General features: G+C 42.5%; 2 protein-coding genes across 9 annotated transcripts in view; one reads left to right on the forward strand and one right to left on the reverse strand.

Annotated features, from left to right (window-relative positions):
• The window catches only part of LOC125721462 (NACHT, LRR and PYD domains-containing protein 12-like), a 360,988-nt gene that overhangs the window by 105,649 nt on the left and 233,619 nt on the right, over positions 1 to 21,720 (reverse strand). For 2 of the 7 annotated variants that reach the window (XM_048997381.1, XM_048997375.1), the window contains 3 exons: positions 6,689 to 6,862; positions 6,528 to 6,574; positions 5,350 to 6,060 (listed from right to left, as the gene is read on the reverse strand). In XM_048997381.1, coding sequence (XP_048853338.1) covers positions 5,528 to 6,060; positions 6,528 to 6,574; positions 6,689 to 6,862 — 754 coding nt within the window. In that variant the 3' untranslated portion in view covers positions 5,350 to 5,527. Of the gene's footprint in view, positions 1 to 5,346; positions 6,061 to 6,527; positions 6,575 to 6,688; positions 6,863 to 21,720 lie in introns of those variants that run through there. The other 5 variants (XM_048997377.1, XM_048997382.1, XM_048997379.1 and 2 more) reach the window with 4 other exon arrangements.
• The window catches only part of LOC125721472 (NACHT, LRR and PYD domains-containing protein 12-like), a 114,728-nt gene that overhangs the window by 27,665 nt on the left and 65,343 nt on the right, over positions 1 to 21,720 (forward strand). The gene's annotated exons all lie outside the window — the stretch shown is intronic.

Below are 21,720 nucleotides of genomic sequence, written 5' to 3' on the forward strand. Positions count from 1 at the left end.
TAAATAACATAGAGGGTTGTTGTCAGTAATGACCGTAAATTTGGAACCCAGCAAATAGCCACGAAACTTCTCAGTTATTGCCCATTTAAGAGCTAAGAGCTCTAGTTTCATACTACTGTAGTACCTATCATTCCTTTCGGCACTCCTCAGTCGCCTACTAGCATAGGCTATGACTCGTTTGACACCATCCTGTTGCTGATACAAAACGGCTCCAAGACCGTGGTTACTCGCATCAGTTTCTAGTATGAAAGGCTGAGTAAAATCCGCGAAGCCAAGGATGGGGGCACTAGTCAGCCTGTCCTTCAGTAAGTCAAAGGCCGCCTGACATTCTTCAGTCCACGCTAGAGTTAACAACTGGTTGGCCTTACCAGGACTACCTGTGTTTGAACACAAATTTACCACATCATGCAGTGGGCCAGCAATCTTTGAGAACCCATGGATAAACCGTCTGTAGTAGCTACAAAAGCCCAAGAATGATCTCAAACCCCTAACCGTAGATGGTACTGGCCATTGCCTCACAGCTGAAACCTTTCCTGGATCAGTACCTATACCATCAGCAGACACTTGGTGACCCAAGAAATTTACCTCGGTCTGGAGGAAATGGCACTTCTGTAATTTCACTTTAAGGCCTGTCTCTTTGAGACGCCTAAGCACCCTGTCAAGCCTCTCTAAGTGTTCCGGGAATGTCTGAGAATACACTAATATATCGTCAAGGTATACTAGCATGATTTGGAAGACAAGATCGTTCATAGTGGCCTGCATGAGCCTTTGAAACGTTGCAGGTCCATTGCAAACACCAAATGGTAATCTGAGATACTCATATAATCCAAAAGGAGTAGAAAAAGCAGTCTTATGCCTATCGTGCTCCTCTACCGCCACCTGATGATAACCACTCGCCAGATCAATGGTAGAGAAGTACTGGGCCCCCCGAAGGGCATCAAAACTTTCATCAATTCGCGGCAAGGGGAAGGCATCCTTTTTGGTCTTCTGATTTAACCGCCTATAATCCACACACAGCCGTAGGCTGCCATCTGCCTTCCTTACCAACACTATAGGTGATGCATAGGCGCTACTGCTTTCCTGAATAACACCTTTGCTTAAGAGTTTAGAAATGTGCTCCTTAACTTCACCATACTGGGTGGGCGGTATTCGCCGATAAGGCTGGGTAACAGGATCATCATCTGTTAGGTGAATTTCATGCCTTACTCTGTCCGTATACCCCAGGTCCTCGTCCTCTACTGCAAATATGTCAATATACCTGGCCAGCAGTGCCTTCAACTGAACCTTTTGTTCCTCATTACCACCAAGGTCAAGTGTCTCTAGAACAGATAAATCACCGTTACAACCAGGAACAACAACTGTAACTTGCTCAACGCTAGCCGCGATCCGCTGAAATTTCACTGCACATTGTGATTCATTCTCTATACACGCCACTTTCGACAGGACACCCAACCGGGCCCTAGGCGGGAGCCATACATCTTCTTGTGAGAGATTCAGAACTTGTAACTGCATCACGGGACTGGACGGATCTACCAGTGTGGGAATTACTATCAGACCCCTCGGTAATGGCGTGCTAAGTGGCTCAAACAACATCAGACCGTCATGTGCACCCTTAGCGACCTGGATCGTGGCTACGGATGCAGCAGGTATGTGTTCTGGGAACTTCCCAGCTACACGGACCACTGACTTACGGTCAACACTACACTTCTGCAGTCTCTGAAAAACGTCTCTCCAATCAGAATCCAATTTTCCACCCAGCGTAGTATCAAATTCTGCATAAACCAGCTCCCTACACCGACTGATAATGTTCATTCCCACAATGCAGGGTAAAGACTGTTCAGTACTAACTGGATCCCTGACCACCAGAAAGCCACAACTGGGCAGCTTTAAGCCCATTGCTATTACCTCTAACTCCAGATAACCCAGATAAGGTATGTCTAGTCCATTGGCAGCTGTTAATCTAAGCCAGCCAGAGGTGGGAAGCATATCCTCATCCTCTCCATGCAAGTATTTTCGAAAGAATTTCTCAGTAATGGTGCTCACCTGGCTACCAGTATCTAATAGGCAGGGTGTCTTAATGTCCCCAATTTTAAGCTCAACAACTGGACATGTCCCTACAGCTCGCTGCAGCAACTGACTCTGGGATGACGGTGTAAGATTTGAGTCTAGGGTACTTCCCCGAATTGCTCGACTCACAACAACTGGGGAGGGGCATTTCCCTGAGCTGCGGGGGAAGAAACTACACCTCCAGCATTTTGCCTTTGCAAGCAATCCTTTGCCACATGCCCCACACCTCGACACTTAAAACAGATGGGCCGCCCATCTTCGGTATACCTGGGCTGTCGTTTAGGCCTGGCATCACTACTAAATCCACCCTTCTGTACGGCAAGATCTTTCACCGCCCTGGTCAACTCACTAATGGCCTTCCCCTGGTCAGCTATTACCTTAAGGACATCCTCCAAGGTGGCAGAATTTGCTTCCTGCGCTTGTAAGGCGGAACAGTGTACATGATCACTGCTGCCCCTAAATTTGGTGGTCTTCGGGTTTCTGGGAAACTCTTCCAGACACCACAGCTGAGCCTCCTCCCGCACCTCAATCATGGATGACTCTGGGTTGCCTCGCACATATTTACGAAGCTCCCTTCTAAGAGCAGGGTCTCTAACCCCTTCTATGAACTGATCCCTTAGTGTCTTTCTCTCATTAGTGACTGCTTCCGGAGAACACCTCAATACAGAATTAAGAGCTTGCGATAGGGCGTGGGAAAATTCTCGAATGCCCTCCCCCTCCTGCTGCCTCCGACTATAGAAACTATGCAGCAGTTGATGAACACTGCGCTTGTCCCTGAAAGCTGCTCTCAGGTAGGTGAATAAGTCATTGGGATTGTCACAATCAGCATTACTGCGCATATGCGCTTCCTCTAAAGCTGCTCCCCTAAGAAGTGACAATACAAAATCATACTGGTCCTGTTCAGATTGATTTCTTGCACGAAGCACACGTTCAACTTCGTCAATGAAATCATCCACCGATCGGCCATCAGTCTCAAAGTCACCACTAAATGGAGAGATATGTCTCTCCCTGGGAACATAAACATAAGACCGCTTAGTTAGGGCAGCTATCGTCGCCATGGCGTCCTCATGTCTACTCTGTAGTTCTTTAACCTGCCCCCTCAAAACAGTCTCAGACTGCTCATCTTCTGAACCAGACATCGTAAAATACTCTACACCACACTTTTTGAAAGGATAAACGGTCCTCTGAAAGTTCAGGCGAGGGATGAGCACTCCACCCGGTCCACTCTTCTGGGAACGTCACACCGGCTCTGCCGCTTGGGCACTCCTCGCACCGCTTCCCGTTACTCGAGTTGCTCCACCGGTCCAGTGTCCCTCCAGTCAGCAGAAACCACCAACCTGTTTCTTCACCACTACCGTATTATTTCCCGTTGCTTTTATATAGCATACTGAACAATGCAAATCCTCTTAAATGATTGGAATATACCCCACTCCTGGTACCAAAATTTGTGGCCCGGGAAACAACACGCAGGAACACAAATACTGTTTTTGGGTCTAATTTATTCCATAGGCCTAATTAGTTAGACATTTTGGTTGGAAGATAAAAGGATTTACAATGAACAGTTTCTTAAACCTTACACTTTTCCCTTACAGAGGATTCTCTTACATAAAAGAAATAAAACTCCACACTCAGGTGGGACTGGTACAGTATAAAAGTAAAATAAAACACACGGAAAACCCTGTGAGGCAGACCTCACATAACCGAGTACACCGAAATAAAAGGAAACGGCAGTTTTGCACTGAAAATAATACGGTAATGGCACACAGTAAAACCTCAAGGCGCGGGCAGAAAACCTTGTGACGCACCGCTCTCTGGTACTCTGGGAAACTCTCACCCCACTCGGAAAACCGTCCGCAGCCCAGCTTATCCAGCTTAAAATGGCGCTTCCAGACAGTGGCTTTTCGCGCTCTCTCTCAGGTGATGATGTCACCAAGTTGCTTAAAGGCGCAACCACCTATTCCCCCTCGTTCCCCGGTGCAGCTTAACCACTCATGGTCAAAATCTCCAGATCACCTGGTTACATAATTATCATCAGACTTCTTTTATAACATAGGCAGTGTGTACTGCAGATTTCAGTACACTGTTTCATAAATGCTATTCCACCTTTTCAGGCCTTCTCATGTCTTATAGATCAGCTTACAAAAAAGAAAAGCATGATATTACTGCTGGTGTAAGCAGTATTCCCTCAAATAAGCAGTTGTTATGAATATTTAAGACAGCTTATATTCACACAGGTACTATAAACTAAGCTTAACCTGCAAGATCTACACTTACCACGTTAGGTAGGCAGGTGCCAATTTCTACATACTACTACATCTGACAGAAGCCACACATTCTTTTGGGCTCAGGCACTCCACCGGAGGGTTCTGCATTCTGTCCGACATCTACTGACCTGTTATGCCTACACTAAAACCATCTCCATCCTAATTTCTACCTACTACTCAGACTATCTCACCCAAACCAGTCCTGTTTTGTCCTACATCTACTGACCTGTCAGACCTACAATTAACAATCTCCACCCTGTTACGAGACTATGCAGTTCTGTCTGACTCTTTACTATCCTCGCTGCTCGTGTCAGTCAGTCCTCCTGCTCTCTGCCGTTCTTCCTCTATTACTTGTCCTACCTGTCCGAACATCTTACGCTTTGGACCCTTCAGTCACTGCCTGCAGTTACTAGTTTTAATTTGTATTTACAGTGATTTTTGTAACTGTAGATCAAACAGTTCAGCTGTGTACTGTAAATTTTTAGCTTTGTTAAATCTTTAATGACAGATTATTTTCTCTTCAATATCAGAAGCTCTACAACAGCGCTACAAGTGGCCTGGGTTATAAATGAAGTAAAGTTAAGTTAAAGTTAAAGATAGACGGTTGCCGTGGGCTAATTAGCCTGTCCGTTTCAAGTACATTTCAGGTACATTTCATTCTAATGTGTGCTACCAAAGTGCTTTGGTTTGTTTACATCTCTGCATATTCGTTTTTTGGTTTCACAGCTGTGTGTCCTGTTAAATGATTATTATATATGTTTACATTAATTATATTCAATTGTAAGTAGTAAAGTGAATATATTATTTTAATTTACCAGAGAATGCGGTTTAATTATGTCACTCAGTTATGCTTTTGGCACTGCTAAACCGGGACATCAATCAGATACAATAGAAAGCCTTTATCCTGGTAGGAATTACAATATATAGACATAAATATATAAAATGGGTATATACTGGGGAAGGGAAAAGCCCCCCCCACGCATCAGGGTTACACTTTACTGGTTCATTTTAGTCAGACAGAAAACCTGTCATTTTGCATCTTTGTTCACCTTGCTGAACCCCGTTATTATTATTATTATTTGTCTAACATATATTTCAGAGTAAAAAAGGATTATACAAGTTAAAAAGCAGAGTTACCATGAAGAACCAGCAACATGCGTGATACAGTAAAAATGATTTCTCCAGCACACAGTAAGCTATCCCAGCATGCACAGTGATACTGAGCAGTTTATATAAAGCCCAAACCCTAGACAGAGGGGTTCAGTGAATGAGGAGGTGAATCTGTGCAGGAGGGTCAGTCCTTCAGGGGAAACTCTGTAGAAGGACAGAGCACCAGCCTCCCAGTCCAGATACACTCCTACTCTGTGGGAGCCTGAAGGCTCTATGGTTATGACAGTCTGTTTATTATTGTGCAGGACAGAGTAACTGTGAGGATCACAGATCAGAATCCATGACTTGTCATTGGCTCCAAGTGCACAGTCAGTACTCTGTCCTTTCCTCCTTATTCCTTTATAAGTCACTCCTATCCAGGCTCCAGCTCCACCCCACTTAGCCTCCCAATAGCACCGACCAGTCAGACTCTCTCTGCACAGAACTTGGTAACAGCGGTCAAATCTCTCTGGATGATCAGGATATGGCTCCTTTGTCCCCCATGTCGCCTTCCTGTTCCCCTCTGACAGAGACAGGCGTCTGTGTGCTGTCCTGAGGTCCAGTATCAGCTGGCAGGAGTCTGTAGGCAGGAGGAAGAGCCACTAATACCATCAGGCAGAGCAGTGTTTTAGTCTGTACTTTATTTTTCTGTACAACACAAAACAGCACAGCTTCCCCTGAGGAAACGGGAATTCAGGTTCAGACAGCCCCAGAGTTAACAATGCCCGACTGATGGACAGCTCATACTTACCAACAGACTGCCGTACAGCGTCTTGTGTCAAAAATGCATACGCTACTTTGTGAAACTTGTGAAAACATTGAGTGGTAGTTTGTTTTTTTGTTTTTTTTAAGTGTTTTTGGTGATGTTTGTTTTGTTTTTATCTTTTGAATGTTGTTCTAAATGACACACATAAACTCACCTAAACACAAACATGGAAATCCATCTACACACAGTGCAAAAAGCCACACTCATCACAACAACTGTGTGAATACAACCATAACATAGTATTCATGGTATTATTAATAAAAACATGCAAACACACTTACATTTCTGTAGGCCTGGTCTGGTCCTGCACTCTCCACCGTGATCCACACTACAGGAGAAGCAGAATGACATAGTACTGCTGTATCCATTTATTTATTGGTGCCTCTAATTCACATACATGCATAAGTATCTGTAAGGTGTCAGACAAACACTCTGTACTCACTTCAGCTTCTCCAGTTTACAGCTGGGATCCTCCAGTACAGCAGAGAGCAGCTTCACTCCTGAGTCTCCTGGGTGATTGTAACTCAGGTCCAGCTCTCTCAGGTGTGAGGGGTTTGACCTCAGAGCTGAAGCCAGGGAAGAACAGCCTTCTTCTGTGACTCTACAGCCTGACAGCCTGCAGAGAGACAGACAAAAACACTCTGATAAATAAGATCACCTCACCATTACAAGTATAAGTTTTAATATAAATGCAACTTCTTCCAGTAATTACAGTTTACAGTGTGGAATACCCAATAATACTGACCTCAGAATCTCCAGTTTACAGTGCAAATCCCCCAGTCCAGCAGAGAGCAGCTTCACTCCTGAATCCTGCAGGTCATTGTCACTCAGGTCCAGCTCTCTCAGGGGTGAGGAGTTTAATCTGAGAGCTGAAGCCAGTGACTCACAGCATTTCTCTGTGAGATTACAGCTGTTCAGCCTGAAACAGGAGCCGAGTTATTATTCACACACAGACCAGAATATATTACATGGACAAAAGTATTGGGACACCTGGTCATTACACCTACAGGAGCTTTTATGACATCCCCTTCTAAATCCAGAGGCATCAATATGGAGTTGGTCCCCCCTGTGCAGCTGCCACTTTTCAGGAAAGTCTTTCTCACAAGATTCTGGAGTATCTGTGGGACTTTGCCCGTTCATTCAGAAGAGCATTTATGAGGTCTGGCACTGACGCTGGATGTGAAGGCCTGGCTCATAATCTCTGGCACAGTGCAGTCAGACAGGAAACATCCTTCTGGCATCTGCCAAACCCAGACTCATGCATCAGACTGCCGTCACTCCACAGAACACATTCGCACTGCTTCAGAGTCTAGTGGCAGCGTGCTTTACAGCTGTCCATCCAGTGCTTGGCATTATGCTTAGTGATGTGAGGCTTGCATGCAGCTACTCGGCCATGGAAGCCCATTGCATGAAGCTCACGCCGCACAGTCTTTGCTCCAGAGGAAGTCTGTAGCTCTGCAGTTATTGATTCAGCAGAGTATTGGTGACTTTCATGCACTATATGCCTCGGCACTCAGCAACTCTGCTCTGTTACTTTACATGGTCTGCCACTTCATGGAATCAGTGATATTCAGCAAGTAAGAAATCCAGCTGTGTGACACAGGCCCCGTTCTTTTATTTCAGGATACCCCAAGTTTAAACACTAGTCGCAGAAACACCAATCCTTTCAGATTTCATATTTGTTTAAAAGAAATATTTATAAATAGTAATACTTCATTCATTCTCATGGAATTCTTCATAAAAGACAAAGGCAGGTGAGAGGAAGTGAGAGGTTACGGCACAGGGTCAGCCAGCATCCAGCACTCCTGCAGTGACTGCATTAAGGGCCTAAGGATGATTTCAATTTCTGAGTAGTTTTCCCAGTATTAAGGCAAACTAGAACATTCTGGCTTTTGCTGGTTCATTCCACAAAGGATGGTCATGGAAAATCTGCATTTTTTTAATGACATCGATACCTTCAGTCTATATAAGATCTGGGATCCAAATAAATCCAGCCTGGTTATTAATCCAAGAGGTGGAAATTAATGTTATATTTATATAGTTTCATTATTTACTTAAAACAGTGTTAATCTATTACTGCCAGACTAGATCTGTTGTCACATCCAAAGCCAGGGGCACCTGAGGCCAGCAGAGGGCGCCAGTGAGCAGCCAGAGACAGCAGCCTTCTGCAAGCTCCCAGCTCTGAGCTCCATCACCTGGACACACCTGCTGACAGTAACACTCACACACCATGTTTGTGGGGCTGGTGTGTGGCTCAATAGGCTAAGCCTCTGTGCCTGTGGTCAGATGATCGGTGTTTTGAGGCTCAGCAGAACAGTCACATGTCTGTGGGCCCTTGAGCAAGGCCCATAACTCCCAGTTCCAAGGCTGCTGGATGTCAGGTGACCCTGTGCTGTGACCCCTAAGCTTGCTCTCACCTGTAACTGTGTCTCTCATGGAGAATGAGAAGATAAGCATTCCAATGCACCTGTTCTTGTGCAAATAAAGGATCATTTCATTAAAAAACCCTACAGATAAACAGTCCTCTTTGTTTCTATAACAGGTTAGGATGCATAATGGAAGGTAATGCAAATTGAAACTTTTTGTTTTTTTAACTAAATTACTACCCTCAATCATTCTAAAATCTGGGTTCCAGATTATCAAGCCTAGTTTTTAACCCATGAGGAGGAATATACTGTATATTTTATTTATTTTAAACTGTTTAAAATGTTAATGCATAAGTGTCAAGCAAGATACATTTCCACATCCTCACTTACAGTGCTGTCCTAGATGTCTTGACCACAGGCAGCAGCCTCCAATGCTCCTTATCTGATCTGATGAATTTCTTCAGATCAAACACATCCAGCTTCTCAGCTGACATCAGTAAGACAAAGGCCAAAGCTGAATACTGAGCAGGTGAGAGATCTTCTGCTGAAAGACTTCCTGAATTCAGGTATTCTTGTACTTCCACTACTAGAGAATTGTCACCCAATTCAGTCAGACAGTGGAACAGGTTGATGGTCCTTTCTGGAGATAAATTCTCCTGTATTTTCTCCTTGATATATTGGGCTGTTTCCTTACTGGTATGTGAGCTGATTCTTGTCGTCCCCAGTAGCCTTTGTAACAGAGTCTTACTGGAGTCTGTTGAGAGGCCCAGGAGGAAGCGGAGGTAGAGGTCCAAGTGTCCATTCTTGCTCTCTAATGCCTGATTCACTGCAGTCTCCAGCAGGTCAGCTGATGAGTTCGACAGAAACACATATAAAGCAGCGAGATACTCCTGGATGGTCAGATGCACAAAGCAATACACCTTCTCCTGGTACAACCCATACTCCTCTTTAAAGACTTCTGTGCACACTCCAGAGTAAACTGAAGTTTCAGTGACATCAATGCCATTCTCTGTCAGATCTTGCTCATAAAAAATTAGATTGCTTTTCTCAAGGCTATCAAAAGCCAGTTTACCAAGTTTTAAAAGGAATTCCTTTCCAGATTTATTAAACTCACTTTCATGGTTTTTCATCCATCTCACCACCAATTTCCTAAACCAACTTGTCCAACTCAGGTTTGCGGAGGTCGGTAGCCTATACTTGTCATTTTTTAAACTTGTCTGAAAGATCAGGAAGTGTGTGTACATTTCAGTCAGATTCCTTGGAATTTCTCCACTGTCAGTCTCACTAAAAAGCCTCTCAAGGACAGTGGCTGAAATCCAGCAGAACACAGGTATGTGGCACATGATGAAGAGGCTCCTTGATGATTTCACATGTGTGATAATCCTGCTGGCCAGGCTCTGATCACTAAATCTCTTCTGGAAATACTCCTCCTTCTGTGCATCACTGAACCCTCGTATCTCTGTCACCCGGTGGACACACTCAGGAGGTATCTGATTGGCTGCTGCTGGCCGGGAGGCGGATGGGAGCAGATTCCCCTTAATGAGGTTAGTCAACAGCACATCCAGTGACGTTTTCTTTGTTACATCAAACCAGCTGTCAATCTTCTGAAAATCCAGAGGAAGGCGACACTCATCCAGGCCATCAAAGATGAATAAGATTTTGTACCTAAACAGCTCAGCAGATTCAACTGATTTCAGATCTGGGACAAAGTGGTGAAGCAGTTCAATCAGACTGTATTCACCCTTAATCAAATTCAGGTCCCGGAAAGGAAGAGCAAATATGAAGTGAACATCCTGGTTTGCTTTTCCTTCTGCCCAGTCGAGAATAAATTTCTGCACAGAGACTGTTTTCCCGATACCTGCCACCCCTTTAGTGAGTACAGTTCTGACAGGTGTCACACGCCCATATAAGGGTTTAAATATATCATTGCACTTGACTGTAGTATCTTCTGTTCGCCTTTTCTTGGATGTTGTTTCAATCTGTCTCACTTCATGTTCATCATTGACTGCTCCAGTCCCACCTTCAGTTATGTAGAGTTCTGTGTAAATCTCACTGAGAAGTGTTGGCTGTCCTTCCTTAGCTTTTCCTTCAAATACACACTCAAATTTTTTCAGTCGGGTACGTTTCATTCTGCGCTGACATTGTGACAGAAGATGCCCTGAATTGAAATGAGAGGTAAATGCAAAAAACTTTTTTTTTCCACTCACACAAGCAAATCTAAATCAAATTAAATGATAAACCGAAATTTAAAACACTTTTTGTCATATAATATTTTTTTCTGTGGCAAAATAAGCAAACACAGAATGAGATACAGCTCTTACTCTTCTCCAGCATGTCAGCGAGATCATTTTGCTTCATGGTCCTCAGGATGTACAGTGTGATCTTCAGAGCTACCTCTCTACCACAGGTCTTCTGCATCTGACCATCACAGTCCAGGTCATTGTCCTCCTCCAGCTGAGGCTCAGAGCATTCTGGGTAATTCTGATCTAGGTACCTCGTGATCTTCTTCAGCTCATCTTTCAGGAACCTTACAGCATTTTCCTCTAGTGACTAAAATACATCATCACAGTTAATTATTGCTACTTGCAGCAAACCTTTCTATAGTTCTATTTATGAATCATAGGTTTGAATATCTTTCCTTTAATATGATTAGTTTCTTATTGCACAGCTGTATAAAATGTAAGCCAACTCACACAACACTTCAGAAAACATCTCAGGAATAAATGCAAACCTTCAATATGGATGATAAACCCGATTTATCATGTAGATCTGAACTGCAATCTTCCATTTGGTCTCTGTGAATTAGGCAGAAATATGAAGACCTCAAATCATCTAAATAGTCTCTATTAAAATGCTCTTGCTGCCGACAAAGAATTGGAAAAGATGTAAGTTATTTGCCCCATAGTTTGAATGTGCCTGTATGCCTTTAGACTGAGTGTTTTAAGCAGTGTCTCTTTAAATGTACATTTACCTTTGATCTGTAGGAAAAGGTCCCTCTCTGAAGTTGAGTGCCTTTACCATTGACGCGTCACTCTTCATGGAGACACAGCTGGGTACAGGGGAGTCTGCTCTCTTCATCAGGACACTGTGGGCAGTGAGAGGAAACAAACCCTCATGGTATAAATATAATTCATATACTCTGGGCAGCATCAAATTACATCTTCATTCATTCAGTCTTCTGCTTAACCTGCTGTGAAGCTGTTCATGCAAACAGGTTTGTTTACAGTTAGACATCATGTGAAATAAACTGTCTGACCTAAAATTTATATTCTGATATGAAAGGTTTGGTTATCACTGTTACCACCTATGTCATTAGACTTGGCTGCTGTTCCTTTTTTCAAGTTTATTTGCATATTTACTTGCTCTCTACCACATTATGATATGTGGTTGTTTTGGGTAGGTTTCTAAGGATTATCTAATGGCTGCCTCTAAAATAGAAGAACTGGCTGATTTTGGAGCAAAGGGGAAAGAAAGAAGATGCTGAGATATTTCTTTATTAAACTACAAATATTAATGTGCTACCCAGCCCTAGCTAGGAGCCCAGTTTACTTTATGTTCTGGCCTGACTATAGACCCAGAGAGACATGCATGCTAGTGGCTGTAACACTGTTACCTCTCAGTCCCCTTTGTTTTACACTCCATAGGGGGGGTCAGTTCCGAAGCAGCTCCCTCCATTTTTTGCTGCAGTTACAGAGCAGATGATTCCTGCTGAGGCCTCTGTGAACATGAAAGAAACACATACAGAAAAATTCTGTTAAATGACAGTATTATAATGAGGCTTTTCCTGTTGATCAATGCCAGTGGTGGCCTAATGGTTAGGGATGTGTGTTTGTGATTGGAAGGCTATTGGTTCAAATCACCACCAGCAAAGTACCACCAATGTAGCCTGAGTACGGTGCCATTCTCCAGTACTGCAGAGCTACCATCCAAAAGGTTTTCTGTACTACTTGGCTTCGGATGGGCCACACCGGTTCTCAGGTTAACGCCATCAAACCTGTTATACCTGAAATACCTGTTCCTGGTGTTTACCTGGGAATGTGTGGCTCATCAGAAGCCAGGCAGGACAGAGAACCTACTGAATAGCAGCTCTCCAGGACCGGAGCTGGAGACTTGTAGGCTAGAGGCTGGAACCCAGGTCCTTTGGTACGACAGCAGTTATCAGAATCTTTTATTATTATCATTAAAGAGATTAAAGAAACTTTCTTAAGCATTCACTATAAATTCGTATGTGTCTCTTAGGACTTCGGATATATACAGAGACCATATAATGGGTAGAATAAAGTGAAATTCTAGCTGCTCTTGTATGAGGCGCCAAGTATCAAGCGCTCGTTTTTGTGCACAAAATACGTTCTGTGCCACAAAGACATTATTTAATGACGAAATCCAGTAATGTCTTCCTGTATTCTGTCACGCAGAAACACAAACTCCACTTACATTTCATGCACAGAATGGATATCAGCATCATCAGATACTTGTTAATTCTCGTAGTGTCCCACACTTCATGTTTAAGCAACACTGTATTTAAGGGGAACTCATAATTGTGCTTCAGTTATTAAATATAAGTCTATATGAACATGTTAATTCACTGAACATTCGACAAAATATGACATTTACTCCATGCACTTAGTTATAATGTGTCGAACTACAATAAACGTCTAATTATGCTGAGCAGTATTAAATCCCAGTATGTGTGTAAAAGAATGCCGGATTAAAGGGGCAGCCACCCCACATGAAAATAATTCTAAAAAACGGAATATAGATTATTTTATTTTCGAAGATAAAGTATAAAATAGACACGGTGCGGTGTGGCCACCCCCCTTATATATAACTGGCCCCTGATGGCCAACAGAATCAAACTTTTTTGCCGTCATCACAGGTCAGACATTCTTATTCTATTATTAGTTGTATCTGTTGACTATAATCTTACCTTGCAATGCAAATATCTTTACATTATTCCAGAATCTTATTCGTGTTTCTTGCTGAACTGCCAGCTCTGGCTTTAAATCTTTCACTTTCATTTACAAACAGGTAATTATCAGCTTTGTACTGCAGTGGGGGTGTGGAGAGTACCTGCCCTCCGGTAAATGACGATGGAGCTGAATGTCTTCAGGAATGTCTTTTAAAGGATACTGAGACAGATGGGGGGAGGGGAATGTGGAATAGGAAGTGTGGGTGTTTAACACAGAGACCTTTTTCACTGGCAGCCGATTCGAGGTGGGGGATGCAGTGGCCCGTCACCGGTGAAGACAGTGAGGAGAGGGGGGGTAAATGTGTAGGAAAGATGGGGCTCCATGTTGTCGGTAGGACTGGCAGTGGGGCGGATCCTCTCCCTTCTCTGGAGGAGGACGGGGAGGCTGGTGTTGCCTCAGTCCTGGGAAGTAAGCGTCCTTTATAAAGTCGGACGTTAGTGTGGATGTGTATGTGGCTGGGCGTTGATGAGGGTTTTAAATGAGAGCTGCGGCAACGTGTGCTCAGGGCGGGGAAAGAATTAGTATTTAGTGTTTAATGGTCATCATTGACACACCACCGTACAAAGTGGACAACAACAAAATGTGTTCTCTGCGTTTAACCCACATGTTACACAGGGGGCAGCTAATTCAGCACTCGGGGAGCAGTGCTTGAGGATGGTATGTTGCTCAGGGAACCTCAGTGGGGCCTGGATGGGTGGGGTTTCGATCCTGGAATCTTTCAATTACGAGTGTGTGGCCCTAATCATCAAGCCACCACAGAGTAACTGCAGAGTTACGGAAATCACTTACAAAGATTTCATATTGACCCTTTTCTTTATAATAAGCACATGAAGATTCTGTTTTAATGGGGTGTGTGTTGTTTTTAATTCCTATGTTTTTATTTTAGCATGTTTTTCAATATTCCAGATACATTTTTATACTGTAGCCGAGGATTCACTGCCTGAAATAAGCGGATGCAGCACGTGCTGTCGCCTGTATCACTGCCTGAAAAAAACCGAAGCAGCACGTGCTGTCGCCTGTATCACTGCCTGAAATAAACGGATGCAGCATGTGCTGTCGCCTGTATCACTGCCTGAAATAAACGGATGCAGCACGTGCTGTCGCCTGTATCACTGCCTGAAATAAACGGATGCAGCACGTGCTGTCGCCTGTATCACTGCCTGAAATAAACAGATGCAACACATGCTATCGCCTGTATCACTGCCTGAAATAAACGGATGCAGCACGTGCTGTCGCCTGTATCACTGCCTAAAATAAACGGATGCAGCACGTGCTGTCGTCTATATCACTGCCTGAAATAAACGGATGCAGCACGTGCTGTCGCCTTTATCACTGCCTGAAATAAATGGATGCAGCACGTGCTGTCGTCTGTATCACTGCCTGAAATAAACGGATGCAGCACGTGCTGTCGCCTGTATCACTGCCTGAAATAAACGGATGCAGCACGTGCTGTCGCCTGTATCACTGCCTGAAATAAATGGATGCAGCACGTGCTGTCGTCTGTATCACTGCCTGAAATAAACGGATGCAGCACGTGCTGTCGCCTGTAATACTGCCTGAAATAAATGGATGCAGCACGTGCTGTCGCCTGTATCACTGCCTGAAATAAACGGATGCAGCATGTGCTGTCGTCTGTATCATTGCCTGAAATAAACGGATGCAGCACATGCTGTCGTCTGTATCACTGCCTAAAATAAACGGATGCAGCACGTGCTGTCGCCTGTATCACTGCCTGAAATAAACGGATGCAGCACGTGCTGTCGCCTGTATCACTGCCTGAAATAAAACGGATGCAGCACATGCTGTTGCCTGTATCACTGCCTGAAATAAACGGATGCAGCACGTGCTGTCGCCTGTATCACTGCCTGAAATAAACGGATGCAGCACGTGCTGTCGCCTGTATCACTGCCTGAAATAAATGGATGCAACACGTGCTGTCATCTGTATCACTGCCTGAAATAAACGGATGCAGCATGTGTTGTCATCTGTATCATTGCCTGAAATAAACGGATGCAGCATGTGCTGCCGCCTGAATCACTACCTGCTCTCTTCTCACTTTAAACCAGCAAAGCTGACCAGACTGGAGAGCCACCTGGATGTCCATATAAAAATAGTGTTTTTCCAAATGTACATTTTTGTTATTTATTGGCAAAACATTTAATTTAAATTAGGCAGTTGTATAACTATTGCATCTTATCATTATATTATTATTGCTGAGAGCTTCACAATGTGATTATATACGATATTACTATGGAATATTATTTAGCACTTCATAACGCATAGAGAATGTAATCATTGGACTCTTTTAATAAGCTGATGTAAGCTGTGTAGAGAGTGACCTTGTTATCTTTAGAGAGCGCAGAGCAATGACTGCTGTGCACAATCTGACGAAAAGTATGAATTAGCACCTTGTGTCGGCTTAGAGGTTTCTGTATCTGTTAGTTATTTTGTTAGCGTTTGATGTATGAATATGTACTTTATTAGTGCTGCAGATTATCACTATGTTGAAGGACAATTATATTATTAACCCTCTAGCCAGACAATGTGCAACAAGCAGAAGCTGCCAAGGTTTGCTACAGAAGGAAAGAATTCGCCTGAGCTCACACAAAGTTCAGAGCTGGGTATTTAAAAAAACCAAGCAGAGATGGTTACGCCACCATTATGTTCAGCCGAGGCACCAACCAGTAAAAGAGATGATCGACAAACTTATCATCTAAGGGTGTGGATCAAGGGAGAAAACGACGATGGTGAATGGCTGAGGGAATGGTGATGAAGTGACGAGACATTGTTATGCAGTAATAAAATGTACAAAAATTTGTGTTAAACAGTATTGGACAGACTCCTGCAGCGTGTCCAGCCTTGGCTGTAATCTCGCTGTTGCAATAAAGACTAAATCTGAAGATCTACACAAGCGGCTCCTGACTCCTGATTGGGTGGGAAGAAGAACCACAACATTACGAGGTTTAATACCACTATAGTGTAATACAAATAAAGACCAAATTGGCTGTGTGATAGATTTACTTAGGCAGACTAGATTTATTTTGTGATTCAAAAATGAAGATATTACATGGCATATCTTATCGTGGATGAAATGAATACATTTTGTTAATAACAAGGTAACATGCACAATTTATTCAGAATAATTTTATTATATTTTGAATGTTCATAGTCTCCATACAAACATTTAAAGGCTGATGTCATTGAACTGCGATTTTTAAAAAATACGGGACAAGAAAACTATTATTTAAAAATATTATACATAGGCTGTAGTTTGATGCCTCAGAATAATGGCACATGCAGTGACATTGTATTTATATGCACACGTACATGACCTGGCAGTAAATACATGCCTACATCTACCCTTCAGAACAGTGACAACATGTTATTTCATCTTGCAGTCTCAGAATAATAGCATGACAGATACAAAAACAAGAATGACCAAGAAGTCAAAATGGCGTCATAGAATGACATATTGTGGCTTGATAGTAGTCTGGGTGCTGACAGACAGCACGTACTCTCAGGCCACTCCTGCAGCCAGGAACACATGCAAGGATATCAAGGGTGCATCAGTAGCATCCTCACCGAATGAGAAAACTCCCATGAGTCATTTTGGCCCAAGTTCATTCTTTGAAGGCAAGTCAGCAAGACCGGTTTCACCAGGGCAAGTACAGTCTTTAGGTTCTTGGAATTCCGATTCACCCATAGATATGAAAGATGCCGTCCTGCTGTTCCGCTTACTGTGACCACGTGTCAGCAGCGCCACCGTCTTGGAGAGGAATTCAAGTCGTAAACAAACATGCCAGGCATATTTTGGCCATAACTTCTTTAATAATAACCATATTTTCTTATGTCGTGGCTCAATTTAAAGCTCACAAAGGGCAGCACAAATGTTTGTTACTTTTTTACAGAATGCATTTTTATTTAGCAGGGTTCAGAGAAGGTGAGGGCTCCCCTAGTGGCTACAGGAGTGCATTTTCCCCAAAGCAGATATAATGGGTGGTGGCCTTATTGCTTTTAGGCCACAACTTTTGGACAGAAGAACAAATCAAATGATTTTGCTCATTTAATATTCAGATTTTCATTAGGCTTAAATTTCACAACACAGCATGTTCTAGGATGGTACGTCATGGATATTAGTCTCTACCACATTTTTGCACTTTGAATCTGGGCCTTTTTCTATGTTTGAGTTGCTGTATGACAGGTGTTCTGAGTACAATGACTCGTATCATTGGTTTACAGGGAAGTGGGTGGTACCAGGAGCTGCATAGCAAAGGTGTCACAACTCTTGTAACATGTTTCCACATATAAAACCCATCAACCAAGGTCAGAATGGGTGACCAAAATCAGCTTAGATCAAGAAATACACCACACCCAACCATAAAATACACATAATTATAGATTTTTTTTCCTAACTTAAAAATCATATGCAATGAAAAGCAAGGTGCTGTTTAAGTAATTAACACACAGGTCTTGGGTTTTCAAAAACAATCAGCAGTGAGCCATAAAGGCTTTGATACACAATACGAAAAGGCTGAGGGGGCCTTTTTGTCAGAGTCTTTCTCATGATGGTTGGTAAATCAGGGCGGCTCTTATGATCCTCATATGAGTTCTTGTGTGCACATTAAAATGGGGCAGATAGGGGCCACCCATTATGCACCTGTGTGCCACCTCAGGGCCTCAGGTGAAGGTTGAGCTCACTCAGGTGTTGTTCAAGTGGGACATAGAGTGCCCCCATGAGGATTTTGCTTGCACAACCCAAAATCCCAATTGATCTTCTCCAGAATGGATAATGTACCTTAATTCAGTTATTTTAATATAGCATGTAGAACACAAAGAGCTTGCTAACAGGCCACAAAGATCAAGAGATCGAAAAAAGCACTTATGTAAGTCGCCCTGGCTAAGGGCGTCTGCTAAATACTGTACATGTAAATGTGAATCATGTAAGGGCCACAAAGGAATGTGGAAGAGAAGGGGGGGTAGCTAAACAAAGAAGGAAGAATCTCTGAAAGTTAGGACACACTGAGATACCTGGTCACCAATGGTTGGTGTGCTATTCAATTTCCAAGATTTCCAAGATTATTCTGGTATAACCATAAGGACATATATGCAGTGGTAGCTGTACCTATTTATTTATTTAAATTTATGTAAGTGTTTAAGTGTGAGGGGTAAAATAGTTGATACTCTGTGAACATGGTTATAAGGGTGGCACACAAAACTAAGATTGTCTAAGGACACAAACAAACATAACCTGTATATTGAGACTAGTAGTCATGAGTAAATATACAGATATACAAAAGCTAAATATAAAAGAAACTTTCTTTAGGGTGTTGGTCTGTTGGGTGAGTGGTATGTAAGGCAGGATGTCTGGGGAGGGGGTTGTGTGCCAAGTCGAGGGACCCCTGTCCTTGAGGTCCACTCTGCTGTCTGTAGGTCCCTAAATCTTTGGGCAATGAAAGTTGGAGTGCTGGCTCTCTTGTTATCTGTGTATGTGTGTGTGTGTGTGTGTGTGTGGGGGGGGGGGGGGGGGGGGGGTCACGAACCTCCCTTTGGTGCCTAGGCCATCGTGTGCCTCTCGTACCAGGCTAGGCCTTGTCTCTAAGGACACTGTGATACTGTATGTACATGTGTGATCCTACAGCAGTACCAGGAGCAGCACAGAAAAGGGCATCACAGCTGTCCTAAAGCCATTCCTCATATATTAATCATCCAAGAGTAGGACTAGCAATGAAATACACTCTCACACCATTAAAACATACAACACTTTGGAGGAGTTGCCTGTACACCTCCAAGAGTTTTTCTCTGATTCAATATCAACATACTATAAAACTGCATATCAGGAAAAACAACCACCCAGACCACTGCTATCTAATCACTAAGATCAATCAGCAAAGCTTCAATGCAAAACAAGAAAAAGCTGTAAGGTCCTTCTTGGTCAGAGTCTTTCTCGTGATGGTGGGTAAATCTGGGACGGCTCTGCTGATCCTCATTATTTCTTTTACACATATTTAAATGGGGCAGATACTGTATGTGGAGGTGGAAACTCATTGACTTAACATCCATGGTGCAAATTGAACACTATTAGAGTTAATAAAGATTTACACTGTAAAAACTACACTCAAGGCACATTGTAAAGTGTTAAAGGTAACACTGAGTGGTGTGGACCCATATAAACACCATGCAGTGTCAATTTAACACTGGCACATTTGTTGTGTACTTGCACCAAAACTTTTCATAGTTTCATTTGCGAATTATAGCTTTGAATATCTTTCCTTTAACATAGTTTTTATTGTACAGCTGTATATAAGGTAAGCCAATTCACATAGCACTTCACAAAATATATATCAGCAATAACTGCATACCTTCAATATGGAAGATAAACCCAGTTTACCCCGTAGATCTGAACTGCATTCTTCCGTTTAGTCTCAGAAATATAAATATTTCCGAAATATATATATTTCAGGCAGAAATATAAAGACCTCAAATCATCGACACAAGTGTAGCAGAAAGTCTGTAATGGTCTCCTTTAAAAGTGCTCTTGCTGCCGACAAAGAATAATCTAGAGGTATATTTTATTTAGCAAAGACATAAGATGCCTTTTTAAGGTGTTTTCTTTACAGCGGCTTCATAACGTCAATCTTCTCCTAACAGCAGAAGAGAACCAGTGACATCCTGCTCCACCACGGAGAGACACACAGCAGGCAGGACAGACAGTTTGAAACTGAACATTGTGTGTCAAAAAATTTGGATTAAAAAAGATTAGCTAAAATAACAAACCAATGCTGGGTGAACTTATTTTATCAAGTCTGTTTTACAAATGTGAACCATGCTTGTTCAACATGAAAAACCTATTTCAGCTTAGTCCTAAAACTTTGGTTAACTTGGTTTGGTTAAGTTTAGAGAGCTTCATAGAGTATTCCAAAACCTACCAGGATATGCAAATAATACATACTAACCTACAAGAGAAGCAGCTGAGTCCAACAAATATTAGTATATAAAATAGTCCAAGACATATTTCAATCTAGAATTTATGAGTATTTATGATCCCAACTGCAGACAAATGTCAGCTAAGACACATGGTCAGCTCTCAGTCAGAACATCAGAAGTACACACCGGTAAAAAAAAAAAATCCATCAAAAAACTAAAAATGTATTTGCAGAAAATTACTGGCCCATTTTCCGTTAACAGACTCTTCCTATGTCTCCTTTCCTGCCCTAGTATTACTGCACTCTATGCAAAATCTATACTCATCTCCAAAGACCAGCGTGAGTTTATTTCTAATGGCTGGAGTGTTAATCCTGATTCCCATTTTCTCTGTACTGTATGTTAAACTTCCCTACCTGGCTGGAAAAGATTAACATCACACCCAAGATAGAGCAGTTGTCCAAGGACCTAACAGAGCAGGATTACTGTATTCTGATTGCTGTGGCATTCCATTCTCAGTTATGTTGGGTTTCTAAATATGGGCTTCCAAAAATCAAGCCCAATAAAGAATTTGAATATTAAATGAGCAAATTGATTTGTTGTTCTATCCCTACTTGTGAACTAAAAGTAATGAGACAGCCACACGTAATATCTGCTCTGTGGAAATTCACTCTCATCGCCACTAGGGGAGCTCTCACCTTCTTTCAGTCCTGCTAAATTATGTTGTGCAGTCTAACCAATGGCCCTTGAGGCATGAAAAATAATGAATGTAGTGAATTACTATATTCTCAAATTACTTTTTGTAGTTTAGTGAACAATACCATTGATTAAACAAACAAATCTGCATTGGCCAAATGAAGAATTAAAAATGAAAACAAACTATTTCAGAAACAGCAACAGCAAACTGTGGACAACTGTGAATTTACAATATTTTCCTTGAGACTTGAAGGTAGAGTCTGTTAATGGAAAATGTGCCGGTAATTCTCTGCCAGTACATTTTTTGTTTTTTGATGGATTTTTTTTACAGTGCATATTTAATGGAATTACTTTGTTATATAGTATGGGTCACTAACCTGTCTACATCTTCAAATTTATCACGATGGGAAATACCAAAGAGCTGTCTAATGGTAGAGACAAGATTGTTTACCTTCACAAAGGTGGAATGGGCTACATGACCATCAGCAAATACACTGAACAAAAATATAAACGCAACACTT

The sequence above is a fragment of the Brienomyrus brachyistius genome, unplaced genomic scaffold (genome assembly GCF_023856365.1).
Source record: "Brienomyrus brachyistius isolate T26 unplaced genomic scaffold, BBRACH_0.4 scaffold33, whole genome shotgun sequence".
NCBI classification, from domain to species: Eukaryota; Metazoa; Chordata; class Actinopteri; order Osteoglossiformes; family Mormyridae; genus Brienomyrus; species Brienomyrus brachyistius.